At 43.8% G+C, this 21088-nt stretch overlaps 1 protein-coding gene across 1 annotated transcript in view; it reads left to right on the top strand.

The window, feature by feature from the left end:
- LOC121869288 (serine/arginine repetitive matrix protein 1-like) overlaps positions 1-19886 on the top strand; it is a 40207-nt gene extending 20321 nt beyond the window's left edge. Inside the window, exons 4-5 of the mRNA XM_042370534.1 lie at positions 7739-7851; positions 18859-19886. Coding sequence (XP_042226468.1) covers positions 7739-7851; positions 18859-19886 — 1141 coding nt within the window. The remainder of the gene's footprint in view (positions 1-7738; positions 7852-18858) is intronic.
- The last annotated feature ends 1202 nt before the right edge of the window (positions 19887-21088 follow it).

The following is a 21088-nucleotide window of genomic DNA, read 5'->3' as shown; positions in this document are numbered from 1 at the left end:
AAAGGTTTCTAAGTTGGATACTCTTTCTGCGTCCTCCTGCTGACAAACATGAGCGAGCAGACAGAAGGATGGGCAGAGGTAAGTCCATCTACCCCTCACCCTGCTATATGTGGAGGCAGGGAGGGGGGCATAATAAGATGTAGGCCAAGTCCCGTCTCGTCTGTCCGCTAAACACGACAATACAGACACGCACGGGTGGACAGGAGCGGGGCGGGGTGGACAGAGGCGGGGCGGGGTGGACAGAGGCGGGGCGGGGTGGGGTGGACAGTGTGGGGCAGCTCCTCACTACACCTCCTTAATGGTTCATGGTTAAAACCCAGTTACACCATCGTCCATGGGAGAAGTGGTGGTGGTTCTACACAATGGTCATACAGTCAGACGGAAATGTTCCAACATCAACAGTTCCGTAATGAAAATCCAACGAGAGAAGACTGAGAATCTGGGCGTGGTATTCTGCCTTTATCACCATAATTAACATTATACATGACTCGCATATCGAACACCTGAACATCTGATAAAAAAAACGTACGAGCTTTTCCAAAGAGGATTACATAATTTATATAGTGTAAACACAACAACACAAACACCTCGCGTCTTCCCGCTCCACAACACCTGACGACAACACCGTCCTCGTGGCTCTCACTCATCATAAAGGCTCACGATGGCTTGTAATCACACAACTTCTTACCTCACACAATATAATCTTCAAGGTAATATTTCTGGTTGCAGAGTCACTTTACCTCGTGCCAGACAGCGTTGATGAAGCTCCCTCAACATTAAGCAAAATTGCATTTCTTGTTGCAAAGTCCCGTTACATCATGGAGATAAGTTTACCCCTCACACTGGTCTAAACAGAATCAACTTAACTGGATTTTAACCCGAGTGAGAACCAACAACGCCCTGACCTTCCTACAAAACCTCTGAACGTTAGCGAAGTAAATATTCATAATTATTTTCTGTTTGTTTTTTCTTCTCACTGTCTTTTATCTTGTCATCCATATTTGTTATTTTCCGTTCTTTAAAATCAATCATCAATATTTTGCTGTTTTCTTGTTATCTTCTTTCTTCTCTTTCATCAGTTTACATTATAACCACCACCTAGTTAGGCCACTGACCATAGATCTGAGCTGCTGCTGGGGAAGCAGCACACGCTGGGGGAGGAACACACGCTGGGGAGGCATCACACGCTGGGGGAGGAACACACGCTGGGGAGGAACACACGCTGGGGTTGTGAGTGTTGTCGGGCATGTGTATGTGTAAGGAGGGGGGTAATCTCAAGTACTCGCTAGCATAACGTAACCCAAATTGGCCCTTCATGCAGACACTGACTTGGGTATTCTTCACAATAAACCTCAATTACCCCGAGTGATACAACAGCTAGAAATCAGCCTATAGCTTATTTCACCTTAAGATTAACCTAACCTAACCTCCAAGGAACCATTAGGAAATGTAATCATCAAGTGGGAGGGAGGGGGAGGCTAATCTCCAGGTGATCCATAGTACACAACCGACAAACGAACAAGGAAGACAAACATGTAAACTAAGTGCCAAAAATGTCTTAAAGATGGAGGAGCATAAAAAAAATAATAAGCCAGGAATTCATGTAAAAAAAAATCAAGTACAACATGACCCTTGACACAAGTCCTCCTCGAAACTCAACAACCATCGTCTCTCCCCACATATGGAGGACCACCTTCCTCCCTCCCGCATACCAAAACATGTCTTCCTGCGGCTTTATCTCTGCACTGTAATGTTGAGTCCTTATTTACTGCCCAGGCTCTTATCACAAGCACTTTACACCGTCCTTATGATCACCACGGCTGTCTGTGTCCCCGTCTGTCCCCGTCTTTATCACCAGGCGTCCGTCACTACCCACGTCACCACCACACGCGACACCTGTTGACCCGTAGACAGTACCCAGGTGAGTCACCATCAACCTTATTATCGTGGTTACCTGCACCAGTCATAGCTTCATTAGGCAATATATTGTTATACTACAACTGGAGACACAGACAAACAAACAGAAGCAGACAGAGACAGACAGACAGACAGGCAGGCAGGCAGGCAAGCACACCCATCCTTATTCTCACTTGGTTTTTAAGGTTTTCATTCTTTTATTCTCTGAGAGTAACACAGGCCTTACTTTTGGCATGAACAACAAGTAATGAACGGCCAGCTACCAAGTACAACAACAATTCTCCTGGGACCAACCTGTTGCTAAATGGGTGTCAGCCGCTGCCTTCCTCAGTCTGGTGCTGACATTTTCAGGGATTGACGTCACCAGTAGTAGTTCATGGTCCTGTACCTTATCCTGCCAGAACCAGTTTCTCACAGCTTCACTGTCTTTAAACTCAACTTTGTAAACAATCTGCGGTAAACACTCTCTTTCTCACCACGTGCCAACCTACTCACGCTTTTTGGAACGTTTGGCTCTACCACGTTGCACTACAGACCCGATAAAGCGCAGAACAGCGGCTGCTTCTTGGTTAGTTGGAGCCGCCATCTTTATTTACAGTTGACGAAAGCGGAGCGAACTGCGCACTGGTTCTATGTGCGTGTGTAACAGGGCACGCTCAGAAAACTAACAATCCTTAGAAAATTGATGCAAGAATATTACGCAAAATATGCTAGTGTGACGCCGCCTTAACACCTCCCCAACTACTACCACCAACACACCCCCCCCCCTTACAACATCCAACAGCCACCTTCCTCCTCTACCTCTTTTTTTCCTCCTCCTCCCTGGCCCAGTTTGCGTTCCGACCAATTAAGACCCGGTATCGTCTGTCTCAGTTTTGTAGCTGACGACTCGGTGTTTACACTACCGAGTCGCTTCTCAACGTGGGAGCAAATTGGTGTTCTGGTGAGGAAGTGAGAGGTCAGGGGGCGGCTCTTCTTACCACACATCGTAAAGAACTTTTTTGTCGCATGATATATAAACTCTGGCGTAGTTCCATTTGGTTGACCAGGTTGCTTTATTTTTTTTCCGTTGATCGCTCCCGCTGAGAGAGTACGCGCGTTTTAATACTCACCCACGAATAAACGCGTCGTAACTCTCAGCTGGTAACACTGCGGGAGGTGCTCTAATAAGGGGGGTGGGGGTATGAATATCATTAGAGGGCCCAGGAGAGGAAAAGGTGGCGACCCTCACCTGGCTACACTTCTGAAATTATTTACTCTGCTAATATGACATTTTGATAGACCGGGAGGGAGGGAGAGGCAAGGGGAGGTGCAGGGGGAGAAGTAAAGGGAGGTAGAGGAAGAAGGAGTAAGGAGGGGAGAGACGGTAGGAAGGGACTCATTAATCATCTCACTTGATCAAACACACACACACACACACACACACTCACTCACTCACTCACTCTCTCTCACACACACACACACACACACACACACACACACACACACACATATACGGAGCCTAATTAGAGATAGTCGCAGCTTACTTCAATATTCCACCACACTGTCTAGGAGGCAACTGTTCCCTCCTCTCAGAAGACTTTTCGTTTAATAATTACACCTGTCTTCCAGGTGAGTGTAGATTAAGAACGACCTACCAACGGATGGCTGCCTTCGGGTCACCTCATGAAATTCCACCCCAGCTTATTTCACCTGAAGATAAGCCATCCTAACCTAACCTAACCTACCCTAATCTAATCTAATCTAATCTAACCTACTCTAATCTAACCTAACCTAATCTAACCTAATCAAACCTAACCTAATCAAACCTAACCTAATCTAACTTAATCTAACCTAACCTAATCTAATCTAACCTAACCTAATCTAATCTAACCTAACCAAACCTAACCTAACCTAATCTAATCTAATCTAATCTAATCTAATCTAACCTAACCTAACCTAACCTAACCCCAATACCCAAAGCAACATTAGTATGTTTATTCCTCAAGTGAAATTACCTGGAGTGCTTTACCTTATTTACGTGGCTTTTACCTGGCTGGCAAGTAATTAAGGTGATATCTGTTACAAGTACCGAATTGCCCCTCTCTGTACACGAAGCCATGGAGCTAGTTAGTCTATCTATCTATCTATCTATCTATCTATCTATCTATCTATCTATCTATCTATCTATCTGTCTATCTATCCGTCAAACAATCCATCTATTAATAAACCCACCAATTACATCATACACTCGAACCGAAAATGCACTTGAAGGAACCTAAGTGGACATCCGGACAGAGACCCTCAACAACAGTAGTGAGTCCGTCTAGTAGTGAGTCCGTCTAGTAGTGAGTCCGTCTAGTAGTGAGTCCGTCTAGTAGTGAGTCCGTCTAGTAGTGAGTCCGTCTAGAAGTGAGTCCGTCTAGAAGTGAGTCCGTCCAGCAGTGAGTCCGTCCAGCAGTGAGTCCGTCCAGCAGTGAGTCCGTCCAGCAGTGAGTCCGTCCAGCAGGGTCTCTCTCAACAGGAAGCAGACACTTTAAAATACTTTTCACTTTCCTTCTGTAAACACGGCCCCGACACACGGCCCCGACATACGGCCCTGACACACGCCTCTTGGTGGCCAACCATTCCTCACCACGCCCACTACCTACAACCACGCCTTTAGGGTCAATTCATCCTTCCGAAATCTTGCCACGCCTCACACCCATTCACCTGCCTTGCCTCCCACGCACACACACAAGACAGAGCACTTGAAACCTGCCTACTCAAGTGTACTCACCACTTTTCCTCTACTAAATGCACAGTGTCACTCACCAAGCTAGCACGCCCCTACTACACGCCTGTCACCACGCCCATACTACACGCCTGTAACACGACACCACGCAAACACACGCCTCCCTGCCGACCGTCATCCGCACCACTAACCATGATATCCCTCTGTAGCACACGATACCCCGAGAGAGAGAGAGAGAGAGAGACTAACCCTAGACTTCCACAACTTGCCTCTACCGACTCTCCTTCCTGGACACAACTCTCAGCGTCTCAACCACTACAGCCAAGACACAAAAGTGAATGCTACGTCAGATCAACAGCCCCTATATATAACGTCACTCCTTAATAGTGAACTGTACCGTGTGTGGGTCAGTTTAGTCCTCCCCCCCCAAAAAAATAATGTTCATGCTGTGACTTCCTCTTATGTTACAGTAGTCTCTCTCTCTCTCTCTCTCTCTCTCTCTCTCTCTCTCTCCTCTCTCTCTCTCTCTCTCTCTCTCTCTCTCTAACTACAACCATCTATGCTCAGTCACCTTTCCCCAAGACATAAACACACACAACCACGCCCACCCAGACGCCCATAAACACTAGGGACGCCCACTTACCATGTCCTGTCTAAACACTACCTTACCTCCCTGCTTTCTTCCTTCACCTCACCTCTCTCCTCCACTCCCTTACCTCCCTGCTTTCTTCTTTCACTTCACTACTTTCTTTCTTCACTCTATTTCCCTTCCCTGCTTTCTTCCTTCACCTCACCCCCTCCTCTTTCCTCCACTCCTCACAATCATCAATTCTTCCTTGTCTCTTCCGTCTCTTTTCTTCTCTCCCCTTCCATATGTCTTCCCATCCTTCACCTCTCTCTCTCAACATCCATTCACTGTCCCCCCCCCCCAAGCTCACAATTAAGTCTCTATACATATATGCAGCAAACCCAGCAGTACATCTCCACGGAGTCAACGCCAGACGAACGTTCGCCTATTCTCTGCCTGGTGTGGCGCTCTTATGGCGACAGTATAAGTTACCGTCCACTCTTGAATAAAATCTCGAGGAGGAGGTCAAGTGTGAGGTACGAGGAGTAACTCACAAGCTTCCTCTCTTGAATCAGACGATAACTTACATCATGACATTCACACAGACACAGGGGGGAGGGGAGGGGGAATGGGGTGGGAAGGAAGGGAGAAGGAGGGAAGGAGGGAGGGAAGGAGGGGGGAAGAAGGAAGGAGAGACAGGTAATTGATGACTTGGATTATTATTATTATTATTATTATTATTATTATTATTATTATTATTATTATTATTATTATTACATCCAAAGTCAACTCTTCTCAAACATCAAATACGAAACACAATCAAACTCATAACCACAGTGAACAGGAGGCGGCATCACACAGCTACACATCCTTAAATAATCTAAAAAAAAAACAAAAAAAGTTCTAAAATTTCACCTCAGTTTCCACAACATTATAAAACTCTACTCTCACTATCCATCTATATTCACAGTTTCTAATTAAAAGCGCAAAAAAAAAACCACACACACACAACAAACTACTAAGAGGATTTTTTCCCCATTTAAACACAAAACTCAATTCGTGTAGATTAAAACACGATGACACAAAAATGAGGGAAACATTAAAAATATATTTCCTATTTTTATATTTTAGTATCGAGTCACTGTGAATGTTGATGTTAAGGTGTGGTAGGGGGTGGGAGGGGGAAGGTGAGAGGGGAAGGGGTTACTGGGGGAAGGAGGTTAGGGAAGGAGGTTACTGGGGAAGGGGTTACTGGGGGAAGGGGTTACTGGGGGAAGGGGGTTACTGGGGAAGGGGGGAGAGGGGAAGGGTGTTACAGGGGAAGGGGGTCCAGGAAGGAAAAGGGTGAGAGGAGGTTGGTACAGAGGGTGAGGGGTACAGGGGGAAGGGGAGTAAGGAGGGGAGGTGGGTATAGAGAAGGGGAAGGTACAGGGGGAAGGTGGGAAGATGGTACAGAGGGTGAGGGGTAGATACAGGGGGAGGGAGTAAGGAGGAAGTGGGTATAGAGAAAAGGGGGTACAGGGGAAGGTGGGCACAGGGGGCGGGGGGGAAGATGCTACAGAGGGTAGGGGTAGATACAGGGGAGGGGAAAGGAGGAAGTGGTATAGAAAAGGGTACAGGGGAAGGTGGGCAAGGGTGCATAATAACACCCAAATTAGCTCAAATTTTTCTTCATGCTGAACCTGTGGATATGGTTTGAATAGGGGTTGGGTTAGTTAGAGGCTGAGTTAGGGGCTGGTTGAGGCTGAGTTAGGGGCTAGGGGCTGGTTGAGGCGAGTTAGGAGGCTGGCTGAGAGGCTGAGTTAGGGGCTGGTTGAGGCTGAGTTAGGGGCTGGTTGAGGCTGAGTTAGGGGGCTGGCTGAGGCTGGTTGAGCTGAGTTAGGGGCTGGTTGAGGCTGAGAGGGGCTGGTTGAGGCTGAGTTAGGGGCTGGTTGAGGCTGAGAGGGGCTGGTTGGGCTGAGTTAGGGGCTGGTTGAGGCTGAGTTAGGGGGCTTGAGGCTGAGTTGGTTGAGGCTGAGTTAGTTGAGGGGCTGGTTGGGGCTGGTTTAGGCTGAGTTTGGTTGAGGTTGGGCTGGTTATTGAGGTTGAGGGGCTAAGGCTGAAGGTTGAGTTAGGTTGAGTTATGGGATTGGTTGACTTGGAATGAGTTAGGGGCTGGTTGAAGTGCACTTGGTTGGAGTTAGGGTGTTAGTTGACTTAGGTTGAGTTAGAAGTTAGTTAAAGTTGATTTAAGAGCAGGTTGAGTTAGGTTAAGGGGTTGGTCGAGCTTGGTTAAGGTGAGGGTTAATTCTTCAGGGGGTTTTTGCTGTAGTTTCGTCTGGTAAGGTTTGGGAGTGATGGCGTTAGATGGGATGAAGGTTAATTAAGGCTAAATTAAATTAGACGATCAGGTGATGTCCAGACTGTTGTTTGTACCACAAGAATAACAAAAACAATAATAATAATAATAATAATAATAATAATAATAATAATAATAATAATAATAATAATAGCCCCACCTGGTCAGCTACCCACCCACCTTAAAACACTTCACCTGACAGGAACAAGATCAACGTCGAATATCATAAATCTCACCCAGTAAACGCCCACTACCTCAACCACGTCCAGATCCTCAGAGATTCCCAAGTTAAATTTTACCTCCTTAACTCCGAGGGTTAGTTATAGTCCTGGTGCAACTTCGACTCCATTTTGGATGATAGATGTTATTCTAGCACCAGTGATGAGGGAAATAGTATTATATTATGAGCTATATAGTGATGGAGTGTCGGGGGAGCTCTGAGAATCACGTCCGAGTTATAAAAAAAAATTTAACTTGGACTTGGGGGTGACTTGTCCTCCTGCCAGCCATGTGCTCTATCTCGCTTGTCTGACGGTGTTACCCTTGATGCTTCTCTCTAGATGCTGGCCAGGATAACACGAAATCTAACACTAGCGGCCACGATAACCAGAAATATAACACCGGTCCAGGAGACGAAGGGAGGGGGTAAGGAGAGTAGGCAGGGGAAGGGAGGCTCAGGGATGGGTGGGGGGAGGGGTTGTTAAAGGGATTAGCTGCCATGAGATTTACAACCAATTCTTCTGACACAAAATATCACGTTTTCTTTTAGCTCACCCACGAAGGAAAATATTTTCTGAGATACATTATTATTTTTTTTTTGGGGTCTGCTTTCCATGTTAATCCATTTGCATGTAATTTTCCTCACTGCTTCACCTAGACCTGAAGACGAAGGAATGTGGGAAAAGGCCTCTTCTATATTTTGACTGACAATCTACTTATTTTGGAGTCAGTGAGGAGGTGTTTTAGAGAGGTGGGGAGCAGCACGTCCCTAAACAAATGACTGTCGCCTTGTCAGTTGATGGAGAAGACGGCCGTGAGGGAGGGGGGGGGGAGAGAAGAGTGGGGAGGGGGGGACTGACTAACACACACACACACACACACACACACACACCCCCCTAAGACGACTATGGCGCGGTCTGGTTTTAAAAGAAATTATTTTCCTTTATTATTCTTAAATATTCTGTCTTCCTTATATAAAATATCAAAATATATCCTTTAATTCTGTCTTATATAATCACCATCTTCGTCTCTCTAAAATATAATAATCTTGACGTATCTTATAATTCTCATATTATTCTTCCAATCCTCGTCTTCCTTATACATAATCCTTACATCTTTTATAAATTCTCTATCATATTTTGGCCATATTCCTACACTTCCTAATATATTACCTGGCCATAATTGATCATATTTTCAACATATTCTCTACAACTTTTAACATTTTCTCTTATTCTCTTTACCTGTTACTTTGTCTCCATGCATCATCCGGATTTATTAGGATCCTTTTATTTAGTGGTGTTTTGTCTTTCTTCTCTTTTCGGAGTTATTCTGTGGATCTACTTTATCATGTGTCTCTCTTATCTCCATATTCGTTATTTTGTTTGAGAGAGAGAGAGAGAGAGAGAGAGAGAGAGAGAGAGAAAGAAAGAGACCTGATTATTTTTCTTAACTAATTATTCCATCATTATCCCCCCCCTCCTTTCCTCCTACAACTCTTCCGTCTCCTTCTCGTCCTCCTCATCTCCTCCTTGTCCCCCTCTTCCTCCTCTTCCTTCTCCTCCTCTTTCTCCTCCTCATCCTTCCTCCTCTTCCTAGAATCAGGTGAGGGCGAGATAATTCTGTCACTCCATCATTGCCCAGGCTATCAAGTTCCTCTAAAGGCCTTTCACTCGTGTCGCCCACAACACTACGGTGATATTGACAACCCCGTAAGAACACCCCCCGTCATTGGTCCTGGTTACACACACACACACCACATCCCGCCCACCCAGTACCCACCCACACTCCAATCACCCATGTCAACACCCATAACTGCTCATCCAACCCACTTTTATATAATCAATCATCTATACTCATACTGATATCCGCCACCCGCACCCAGACACACACACACCCACACGTCCATCCACACGCACTGACTGACATCTACCCATCCACAAACACATCCACCCACTTCCACTCATCCATCTTCATATCCACACCTCAGTCACCCACACCAAGCCTTATTAATTACTATATCACCAAACAGTACTATTATCCTTATTATAAAGATTAATATAATTACTGTATTACTATAATTAACATTTCTAGTACAAATTATTATTATTATTATTATTATTATTTTTTTTTTTTTTTTACTAATATGATAAATTTTACTCTTTGATTTTAGACAATTTCTCTTACTCAGACTTATACATCCATCAGTAACCCCTAAACCAAGACAATATTTCCTTCCTTTACATCATCTTTGAATCATCTTCCAGCAGCCATGATTCTCACTTTATCGTATTATATTTATTCATTACCGATTTTTTCTCAGTTAACCGTAAATCAAGACGATATTTTCTTCTTCTTCAGCCTCCTTTAACCATTTACCAGCACCCATAGTTCTCTCTCTCTCCTACACCAAGTCAACATTTTCCTGCTATACTTCCTCCCTGAAGCAGCTCCCCGGCGGCCATCATTTTGACTTCATTTTCCCCCTATGACACAACTTTTTTGAGAGGTGAGGTCCAGTGTGGTGCCCGGCAGTCAATGTTATCATGCCGAGGCACCCATCCATACAGTGAGGAGGGGGGAGGGGCAAAGGAGAGAGGGAGGATGGAGGTTAGGGAGAGAGGGAGGGGAGAGGGATGGAGGGAGAGGAGAGGGAAGGTAAAGAGGGAAGGAGAGAGTAGAACAAGAACTAAGGAGAAAAATAAGAAAGAGTAAGTGAACGAGAGAGTAAATAAGTGAGCGCGTGTGTACATCATTTCTTCCATATCTACTGTACTGCCTTTTACCCATTCTCTGTATACCTTTCCTTCCTCTCTCTCTTTCTCTCTCTACGTCTCCCTCTCCTAATCTCTTTTCTACCAACTCCACCTCCTCCTCCCAGCCCCCTCTTCTTCTCCCCCTCCTCTCCTTCCTCCTCCTCCTCCTCCTCCTCCCCTCCTCTTCCGTCATTAATATCCCATCTCCCTTCTTTTTTACCCCTCAGACATTCTTTATAAAATTCCTCTCACCTCCCCCTCTTCTCCACCTCCCCCCCCCCTCTTCTCCTCGCCCTCTCTGCCAATATTGAAATATATAGAGATCTCTCTCCCACCCATGCCCGTCAACTCCCCTCCCTCCATTCCTCTTCCCTCCCCTTACACTCAAGCCTTGCAATCATTATATATATATATATATATATATATATATATATATATATATATATATATATATATATATATATATATATATATATATATATATATATATATATATATATATATATAGTTGTGATTTTACCCAATCTTCTCAAAGTTTTAATCATAGTAAAAGTGGTAACTCTCTCTCTCGCTCTCTCTCTCTCTCTCTCTCTCTCTCTCTTTAACCTCATCTCTTTCTCTCTCTAAACGTCAGCTTCCAGAACGCCAGGTCCCCCCAAACGCCATGAAGAGTTGGTGGTAATAATAATAATAATAATAATAATAATAATAATAATAATAATAATAATAAACAATAATAACAATAACAATAATAATAATAATAATAATAATAATAATAATAATAATAACTAACAATAATAATAATAATAACAATAATAATAACTAACAATAATAAAAAACAACAAAACAACATAATTAAGAGTATATCGCCTCACCAAATACCCGCATCGTTATACTATCATAATAACCATAGTATATCAGTATATATAACCAGGATATACTCACCCCCAGCATATCGTTCCCACTACACGAACCCCAAAACTATACTAATTCAATAGATAGATAAAATATTGGAAGGATATAACCGTTATACACGTTTAGTTATACTCGCATACCACGTATATCTCTCGCTTTCCATTAGTGAGTATAGCGGGCCGTGGAAAAATAATATTAATAAAATGAATATATATATACACAAGAGCAAAGTAATAGGGGATATAACCGTCATACTCGCGGGGTTATACTCACGCGGGGGTATGATGTGTGTTTGATAGGAGTGATAAAGATAATTATAACAGGAAAGATGATGATCATAATAATAATAATAATAATAATAATAATAATAATAATAATAATAATAATAATAATAATAATAATAATAATAATAATAATAATAATAATAATAATAATATTAATAACAATAATACCAACAATAATAATAATAATAACAATAATAATAACAATAACAATAATAATAATAATAATAATAATAATAATAATAATAATAATAAAAATAATAACAATAACAGCCCACCACCAAAAATAATAATAATAATAATAATAATAATAATAATAATAATAATAATAATAATAATAACAACAACAACAACAGCCCACCAACAGCAAGCCAGCCTAAATTACACCTCACACCTCAAGGGATATTAACATCAATGAACGCCTAATTTACCTTAATCTGCCAAAATTAATAACAAAAAAAAATTATAATAATCCTATAACACTAGCTACGCCACCTTCGATAATTCAAATTTACAGGTAATTAGCGCCAGCGTAATCAAATGAGGAACGCATTCAACGCCGCTCACAATAATTTACGCAATGTCGATAAACAGATTACATGTGAGCGTGGGTAATGTACCGTAATGTCTACAATTATTATTATTATTATTATTATTATTATTATTATTATTATTATTATTATTATTATTATTTCCACTGCCGAGAGAGAGAGACACACACATTAAACCTATCTGATGTGATTAGACTGGTAATAATTAGGAAGAATTAGCGTATGTTACCTGCCGTTTGACTATTAAGAGAACGTACATTAATTAATTGAGATATATATTATGTATTAGTAGTAGAGAATAGTTGACTACTCTCTCTCACTATATCCCGTAAGTCCTAACACTTTAATTTGTAAATACTACGACTATCTGACTACTGAGGTTAAGTCCCTTATCTTTCAAAACAAATGTAATTAAAAGAAAAATAAGTGAAATCCGGCGATAATACTGTTGTAATAACTGATAATTACGTCTATTAGTCGTAATAATAATGATGATAACACAATCCGGGGTGATACAAGTCATTATGGGGTGAATATCGAAATAGTGACACTTATTGTAAATTATTGAAGTCACTGCTGAAAACTGTCTCGTGTCATCGTTTTCTTTATACCTCGAAAAACTCCCTATGAAGTGTTATCATTACCAGGGCAACACTTGGTCAGTTTGGGCACGGACTGCACCCAAAGTTTATCATGTAGACCTTGCCACATTTTCATCGAACTTGGTACAAATTCTCAAACCTATTCTCAAGTTATTTTGGGGACGGACATGTAGTACATACAGACAGACAGACAGGGCCAAAAACACAGTGAACGTCATGATACACAAGTGCCAATCAACACCTGTTATGCCCGCAACAGAGTGGGTTCTACTAAGTGTGTTTCTTGGTTCACGCAAACTTAAGAAATTCGGAAAATGGGGAGAGGGCGTGTGTGGCGCGGTGACTTGGCGGGGCGCAAAGGGGAGTGTAGGCGTGGCTGTGTAAATACGCTTAGGCAATGCTAGCATACTCCTCGCATACCACACCACACCACACCACACCCCAGCCACACCCCAGCCACACACACACATACGACCGAGGGGTTGGAGAAGGGTAGGGGGGTGGAGAGAAGGCAGGGAGAAGAGAAACAGGTTAAGAGGAGAAAGGGGGAAGAGAAGATAGAAGGGAAAGGAGGAGGAAGAGGGAGAGAGGGAAACAGGAAGAACGGATGAGTGGGGAATAATAATGATAAATCGGGATAAAATTGGAAAAAACAGAAAAGATGAAGAGAAGCTAAGAAAGAGAAGTGGAGAACATGCAAAGGGTAGTAAAGGAATGGAAGAGAGGAGGGGACGGAAAGAAAGAAAGAAAGAAAGAAAGAAAGAAAGAAAGAAAGAAAGAGAGAGAGGATTAAGACGAACAGTTCAGAGAGCAGAGATACAAAGTGTTATTTTACCGAGACAAAAACAAAATGCAAATTAAAATCGTGGATAAAAAAAAAGTTAAAAATGCAGACACCAGGATCTGAGAGAGAGAGAGAGAGTACTATGCAACACAGGTATAAACAATAACAATATGGAGGACAACTCAAGTCTGCCTGAGATCGACCAGCAGTTGGAAGAGTCTCTCTCTCTCTCTCTCTCTCTCTCTCTCTCTCTCTCTCTCTCTCTCTCTCTCTCTCTCTCTCTCTCTCTCTCTCTCTAATGACCCAATCAACCTCTAAAGTACAATGACTTAATGATGGGGAGGGTAGGAAGGGGATCAGGGATGAGGTGAGAAGAGGAAAGTGGAGGAGGGAGGGGGAAGGGAAGGAGAGCAGGAAGGGAGAAAACGAGAGGAGAGGAGGAGATGAGGAGGGAAGAGACAAAAAATGATGAAGAGGTGAAGAACGATGATAAAAAAAGGAGAGAAAAGAAAGAAAGAGGAGGAGGAGGAGGAGGAGGAAGAGGATAATAACAAATAATAACACACTGTTAACCAAAACACAGAAGCAGGAGGAAATGAATCAGTATATACTAATTAGATGCACTACTGAGGGACAGGTAACGTGACTGCTGGGTGTATTAGACGTGGGAGAGACTTAACTAGGGAGCTGGGAGAGACGGCGACCCCAGTAGATAGGTTATAGGACTCTTATACCATGTTGGTGATGAAGGAAGGAAGGAAGGAAGGAAGGAAGGAAGGAAGGAAGGAATATAAAAGGAAGGAAGGAAGGAAGGAAGGAAGGAAGGAAGGAAGGAAGGAAGGAAGGAAGGAAGGAAGGAAGGAAGGAAGGAAGGAAGGAAGGAAGGAAGGAAGGAAGGAAGGAAGGAAGGAAAGAAGGAATATAAAAGGAAGGAAGGAAAGAAGGCACGAAGAAAACGTGATAAAGACAGAAGGAAGGAAGGAAGGAAAGAGACAGAACAGAGAGAGAGAGAGAGAGAGAGAGAATGTCACGTCAACATTATCAGTACTACCCAAAGCAGCTGTCATGGAGTCAACAGACAGGTGAGAGAGACTAGCACAATTAGGCACCTCAGTACAGGTGTTACCCAGCATGAGGCCACAGGTAAATCCCCGGGTTACCTTCAGATCATCAGGGATTAAGCCTACGTGTTACTGCTGAAGGCATCTCAACAGGTACTAATATTCTAGGATTATAATATACAAAGTGAATGACTAAACTTGTCGTAAATTATTATTATTATTATTATTATTATTATTATTGTTATTATTATTGTTGTTGTTACATAAAGGTATAAATATGAAGTCAAGGTACAGCATTTAAAATATTAAGTTTAACTACAGCATTGCTACAGATTTTAATTTCAATATTTATAAAAAAAAACCTAACATTATCTATTTTAATATATAAATCAAAATTATATTAAAAATTCAGGAAATATTCTCCCCTAAAAGCGGTGGGCTAAAACACTCGTCTCAGGACCCAACATTCTCAACCTTTCTCAGTTAGGTGAATGCTGGCCACGTTTTATCCAGCTGTCACGTTAAGTTATCTACCATTGTTGGCTCCGAGGTTGTTAGCTGCCGAGTGGTGGGTGTCAGCAATACACACACACACACACTGTCAGCCACCAAGGTACAATACATACTGTCAGCCACCTCCCTCAGCGACACCGTCAGGAGTTTGGTGGGTGGTGGTCGTCAGAAGGTAAAGTATTGTACGGTATTTCAGCCAATGAGGAGGATTATATTAACTAACTAGCTGGGCGAGGATAAGGAGACCTAAAGGTGCTTAAAAATAGACTTGTAACTCATATAGGATGAAGATAGTGATGATGATGATGATGATGATGATGATGATGATGATGATGATGATGATGATGACATATAAATAAATACGATAATGAAACAAGGCAGGATGATAAAGAAGAAAAGGAAGACGAAATTAACGTAGAATAAAAGCCGAGAGAGAGAGAGAGAGAGCCGGCGGAGGTAATATATCACTAACGAGGAGTAAAACGCGGCCATAACCCCAGCAGGAGGAAGATGCTCCCACTCCCACGCTAGTTACCTTACCCTCGTCAGCAGTGAAGGAGGGTCATGCACCTGCCTTAATTAGCCGCCTACTTGAGCGCATTCCATGACCTTCGACACATGGAGGAGGACCTTTCGCACCAGCATCATATGTGGTGATGACGGGAGAAGCGGTGTTCTTGAGGTGGCAGAACACCACACACAAGACCTGATGGATTGAAATCTCACTGAGGGGTTGATGGGGAGGTCACGCGTCAACTTATACCTGGAGCTGGGTTTAGGAGGTACACCTGGAGTTGGTCCTACGGGTACCTCTCCTCCGTAACAGACGTAGTGATGTTTACCTTTAGTCTACCTGGTGTTGGTCCCGGGTCCTCTATTGACACAACTCCGTGCGTGACAAGCTTCCTACCTTAGCCCCCTAAAATTTGATTCACATAAACTTAACGTTAGCGACAGTCAGCGAAGTCTCAAGTGTGTACCCAGAACAGTCGAGGCCGTAAGACTAAAAAAGATTAAACAAAAACACAAACTACAAACATTAAAAAAAAAATTAACAAAGATTAACCTCAACACAAAACGATCATACACCAATGGTATAAATCATATAGGTCGTACATCAGTTCAACAACCTGACCATTACAAAAGTAATATAGTGGCAGCACGTGTTTATCACTACAGTAAATAACAATAAAGAACCCTGCAGTACGAGGTAACACCGAGGACACCGTCAATGGTTATATAAACGACCCAGGCGCACCATAAAGCGGCCGTCCCCACAGGGCTCTGCGTTATAATTACGGAGCTCCAAAACGCAAATGACAAGGCCCGGGTAGGAACACGTTCCTCTCGTACGTATCAATGTGTCAGGTGATAATGTCTGCGGGTACAGCTCCCTTACCCGCTGCGTTAAGCTGCCACTATACGCCGCCTCACTATGAATACAAAACACTGCATTACCCGCTCCACCTCTCCTTCTCCCGCTCCTCCTCCATAGGGAACAATGAGAGTGTACTGGGGTGGATAACAAGCCACAAAGAGGAAGTAATTGTGGGGCTTTACAGTTAAAAACACCAAATTTGGCCCACCTGTACAGTTTAACTTATTCACCACTATTAAATACAGATCCATATATATTTTTCACAATGGCAGCTATTTTCAAAATAGTGTATAACACTCCTACTGAAAGCTGAAGTAATTGTTGGGTTCTGAGGTAAAACTACCAAATTGGGCTCGTGTGTAGCGTGTAATTTACTTAACAATACTGGTTATGGAAGCGTTTATACTTCACACAATAGTTACTGTACCCGGAGATGGCTTCCTAGTGTGTCCACAATTTACAACTTTACTCGTACACAACTTGTGAAAAAAATATTTATTGAATATTGCATCACGTTAAACTAACCAGAGGCAACACTTAGTATGCAAAGGATGTGGCGCTAACTTTAAAATCACTTTCAGTTACAAATAATCCTGTAAATTATTGACTTTACTAACTACATTACTACATGAAGCAGTGAGCCGTAATTACACTGGCAGAGAGAAAGAGTATGAGGCAACACAGAGATACACCACACACCATAAAAACTAATGGGTTTTATTTAGACAAAGTCCCCGGCCAGAAGTGGGTACAAACCTTCCGCCAGAAGTTTTACATTTAAACTTCAAGTAACTCGAACACAAAATCTGGGAGTCTTCTGTTGACTTGCGTGAAGCCGACAGTCGTGGGCAGCGTGTTAGCGGCTACACCATGAATATCAACACACAGGCGCTATATGTGTATATTATTGTACCTGTAGGAGTGTGTATCTTTATCTGTATGCATGTATGTGTACCTATACGTGTAGGAGTGTACACCTTTACCCGTATGTATGTGTACCTGTATCAGTATGTATGTGTACCAGCACATGTAGGGATGTGCACATGTAGAGTAAACCACAAAAATCTTATCGTCTCTCCTTCTGAACCACGAACCCCGAGATTCAGACTCGTCAATCCGAAGCATTTGTGGACAGAATAATGTATCAGTGTCTACTGCTGGGGTTCGGTTCGTGAACAGCACGAGAGACAACAGACCCTTTGTGGGTGACTGTACCTGTGTGTATGAGTACTTGCATAATTGTGTGTGAATAACTAACGTTCCCCCTTCCCCCTGAATGCGCCCTTGGCATTGATTCAATTATAATCAGTCTCTCTCTCTCTCTCTCTCTCGTATTAGATGTTTCATATCCTGTAAGGCGTCACGAGTCACGGCACACCCTCGACCATCGCCCTCATGTAGCTGGCAGATAAAGATGTCTAGCAGTAAGCAGTGATGATGAGAGAGAGAGAGAGAGAGAGAGAGAGAGCAACAAAACACACACACACGGATCGCCTTCACAACACAAGACAAGCGTCACTGTAAAGTCGCTCTCCAGTCTACACGGATGAGGAACTTGCCACTTTACCTCCTCCCCCCCACACACACACACACACAGCCACACTGTTCCCGAAAGGCTTTTAAAACGTGGACACAAAGTAGACAAAGGGGTGAAGGGGACGATGCAAATATGTGAGGAGAGAGATGCGTCACTATGGCCACTGTTCCCGGAAATATGAGGACCCACCGAAACATAACATTGGGATTTTCACAGTGTTGAACCTTAAGAGCTTCAGGTATACACAACCACTTGACAGTACAGATTTTTCTTAACATTACTCGTCTTTATATGTTGTGGTAAAAATAATAGGGATTTAAATGTTTCTACAGATGTGTATTAAATAGTGAGAATGTCAGTCTAGAAGTAATGGGTATTGTTATATTGTGTCCCTTTAAAACACACGTCAGGAGACTAATCAATCACAGTCATTATCACAGTATGTTCCTAAAACTCACTTCCACTATATACTTCTCCATCACTAAACTACCTACTGGTTTAATGGGATAAATCTTCTTTAACTTAACGTTTATGGCCGCATAAAACAACGTGAGGTCTTAATACATGAGGGTTTTTTTTGGGGGGTGCAGTAAACTGGACTTGGTTTTTCGTAACTCTGCTCTGCGAGTTACAATATTAATGAAATATTTTCCCCTAATAATTAGCTCAAGCGGCGGCAAGGAAGGGTCGGGTACTTAGGAGTAATATTTATAACCAAATCCAAACAGAGGAGGATGAAATATGCAGGAAATGCAACAACACTCGAGGTAACAATTGTAGGACAAGCAGCAGAAGGAACACCCCAGCGGAACACAGCAGCAGAAGAAACACCCCAGCGGAACACAGCAGCAGAAGGAACACCCCAGCGGAACACAGCAGCAGAAGAAACACCCCAGCGGAACACAGCAGCAGAAGGAACACCCCAGCGGAACACAGCAGCAGAACACCCAGCGGAACACAGCAGCAGAAGAAACACCCCAGCGGAACACAGCAGCAGAAGGAACACCCCAGCGGAACACAGCAGCAGAAGAAACACCCCAGCGGAACACGGCAGCAGAAGGAACACCCCAGCGGAACACAGCAGCAGAAGGAACACCCCAGCGGAACACAGCAGCAGCAGAAGGAACACCCCAGCGGAACACAGCAGCAGAAGAACACCCCAGAACACCCCACAGCAGCAGAAGGAACACCCCAGCGGAACACAGCAGCAGGAGGAACACCCCAGCGGAACACAGTAGCAGCAGGAGGCGGAACACAGGCAGAAGAACACCCAGCGGAACACAGTAGCAGCAGAGTCCCAGAAAACACCCCAGGAACACAGCAGCAGCAGGAACACCCCAGCGGAACACAGCAGCAGAAGGAACACCCCAGCGGAACACAGCAGCAGAAGGAACACCCCAGCGGAACACAGCAGCAGAAGGAACACCCCAGCGGAACACAGCAGCAGAAGGAACACCCCAGCGGAACACACCCCAGCGGAACACAGCAGAAGGAACACCCCAAGGAACACAGCAGCAGAAGGAACACCCCGCACACAGAACAGGAACACAGCAGCAGAAGGAACACCCCAGCGGAACACAGCAGCAGAAGGAACACCCCAGGAACACAGCAGCAGAAGGAACACCCCAGCGGAACACAGCAGCAGAGGAACAGGAACGGCAGACACAGCAGCAGAAAGGAACACAGGAACACAGCAGCAGAAGGAACACCCCAGCGGAACACAGCAGCAGAAGGAACACTCAGCAGAACACAGTAGCAGCAGAAGGAACACTCCAGTAGAACACAGCAACAGCAGAAGGAACATTTCAGTAGAACAACAGCAGCAGCAGAAGGAACACCCTCAGCAGAACACAGCAGCAGCAGAAGGAACACCCCAGCAGAAGGAGGTAAGTGATCCACTCCCGCAGGTCAGACGACAGCCAACACACAACTCGACTTCGTCACCAGATTGATGGACACGACGCCTCATTACGGCGGTCTGGGAGAGGCAAAGAGGAAATTGATGGCTGGAGAGGGAGAGGAAGAGGCGTGGGAGTGAGCTAGGAGAGGGATGGCTAATGATGAAGGAGAGGAAGGAGAAGGGATAGGAAGGAGAGGAGGGATAGGAAGGAGGAGGGAAAGGAAGGAGAGGAAGGAGGAAGGAGAGGAAGGAGGATGGAAAGGAAGGAGGATGGAAAGGAGGGAAAGGAAGGAGGAGGGAGAGGAGGGAAAGGAAGGAGGAGGGAGAGGAAGGAGAAGTAAGAGAAGGAAGAGGAAGGAGGAACATAAGAACATAAGAATGGAAGAAACTGCAGCGGGTCTATTGGCCTATACTGGGCAGTCACATTCACACCCAACCCCTATCGCTCATATATCCATCCAACCTATGTGTGAAGCTATCCAGTTAGGAGGAACGGGGAGGAAGAGAAGGAAGCGGAAGGAGGAGGAAGAGGAAGGAGATGAAGGAAAAGGAAGGAGATGAAGGAGGAGGAAAAGGAAGGAGGAGGAAGATGAGAAAGGAGAAGAAGAAAGATGAAGGAGGAGGAGGAGGAGGAGGAGGAGGATGAGAGAGGAAAGACGAAAGGAAATATTTGGGATAAAGAGGACATGGAGTTAAAAGGGAAGAAGAGGAGAGATAAAGAGATTACAAAATAAAGAGAGCAATGAGAGATTAAGGGATACATAAGGAGGTTCTCAGATAAATACAGAAGACTGGGAAATGGAAGCAGGGAGAGAATTCGTGACACACACACACAAAAAACCTCTTCAGCTACACCATTCTTCTCACATACCAAATGACTCTCCCTCAAACGCTCTCGCAACAGACCCTCCCCCCTTCCCTCCTATCCTTCCCTACCCCTCCTCTCCCCCCTCCCTCTATCCCTCCCCTCCTCTATCCCTCCCCCTGGTAACCAATTATCATAAAAGTTTTAGGAAGTCTTGGTTATAATGACAATTTTTTTATAGCCCACTTAAAAA

Source organism: Homarus americanus, unplaced genomic scaffold (genome assembly GCF_018991925.1).
Source record: "Homarus americanus isolate GMGI-L3 unplaced genomic scaffold, GMGI_Hamer_2.0 scaffold36734, whole genome shotgun sequence".
NCBI lineage: Eukaryota > Metazoa > Arthropoda > Malacostraca > Decapoda > Nephropidae > Homarus > Homarus americanus.
Note: the sequence above shows the minus strand (reverse complement) of the source record. Positions and strands in the feature narration are given on the sequence as shown.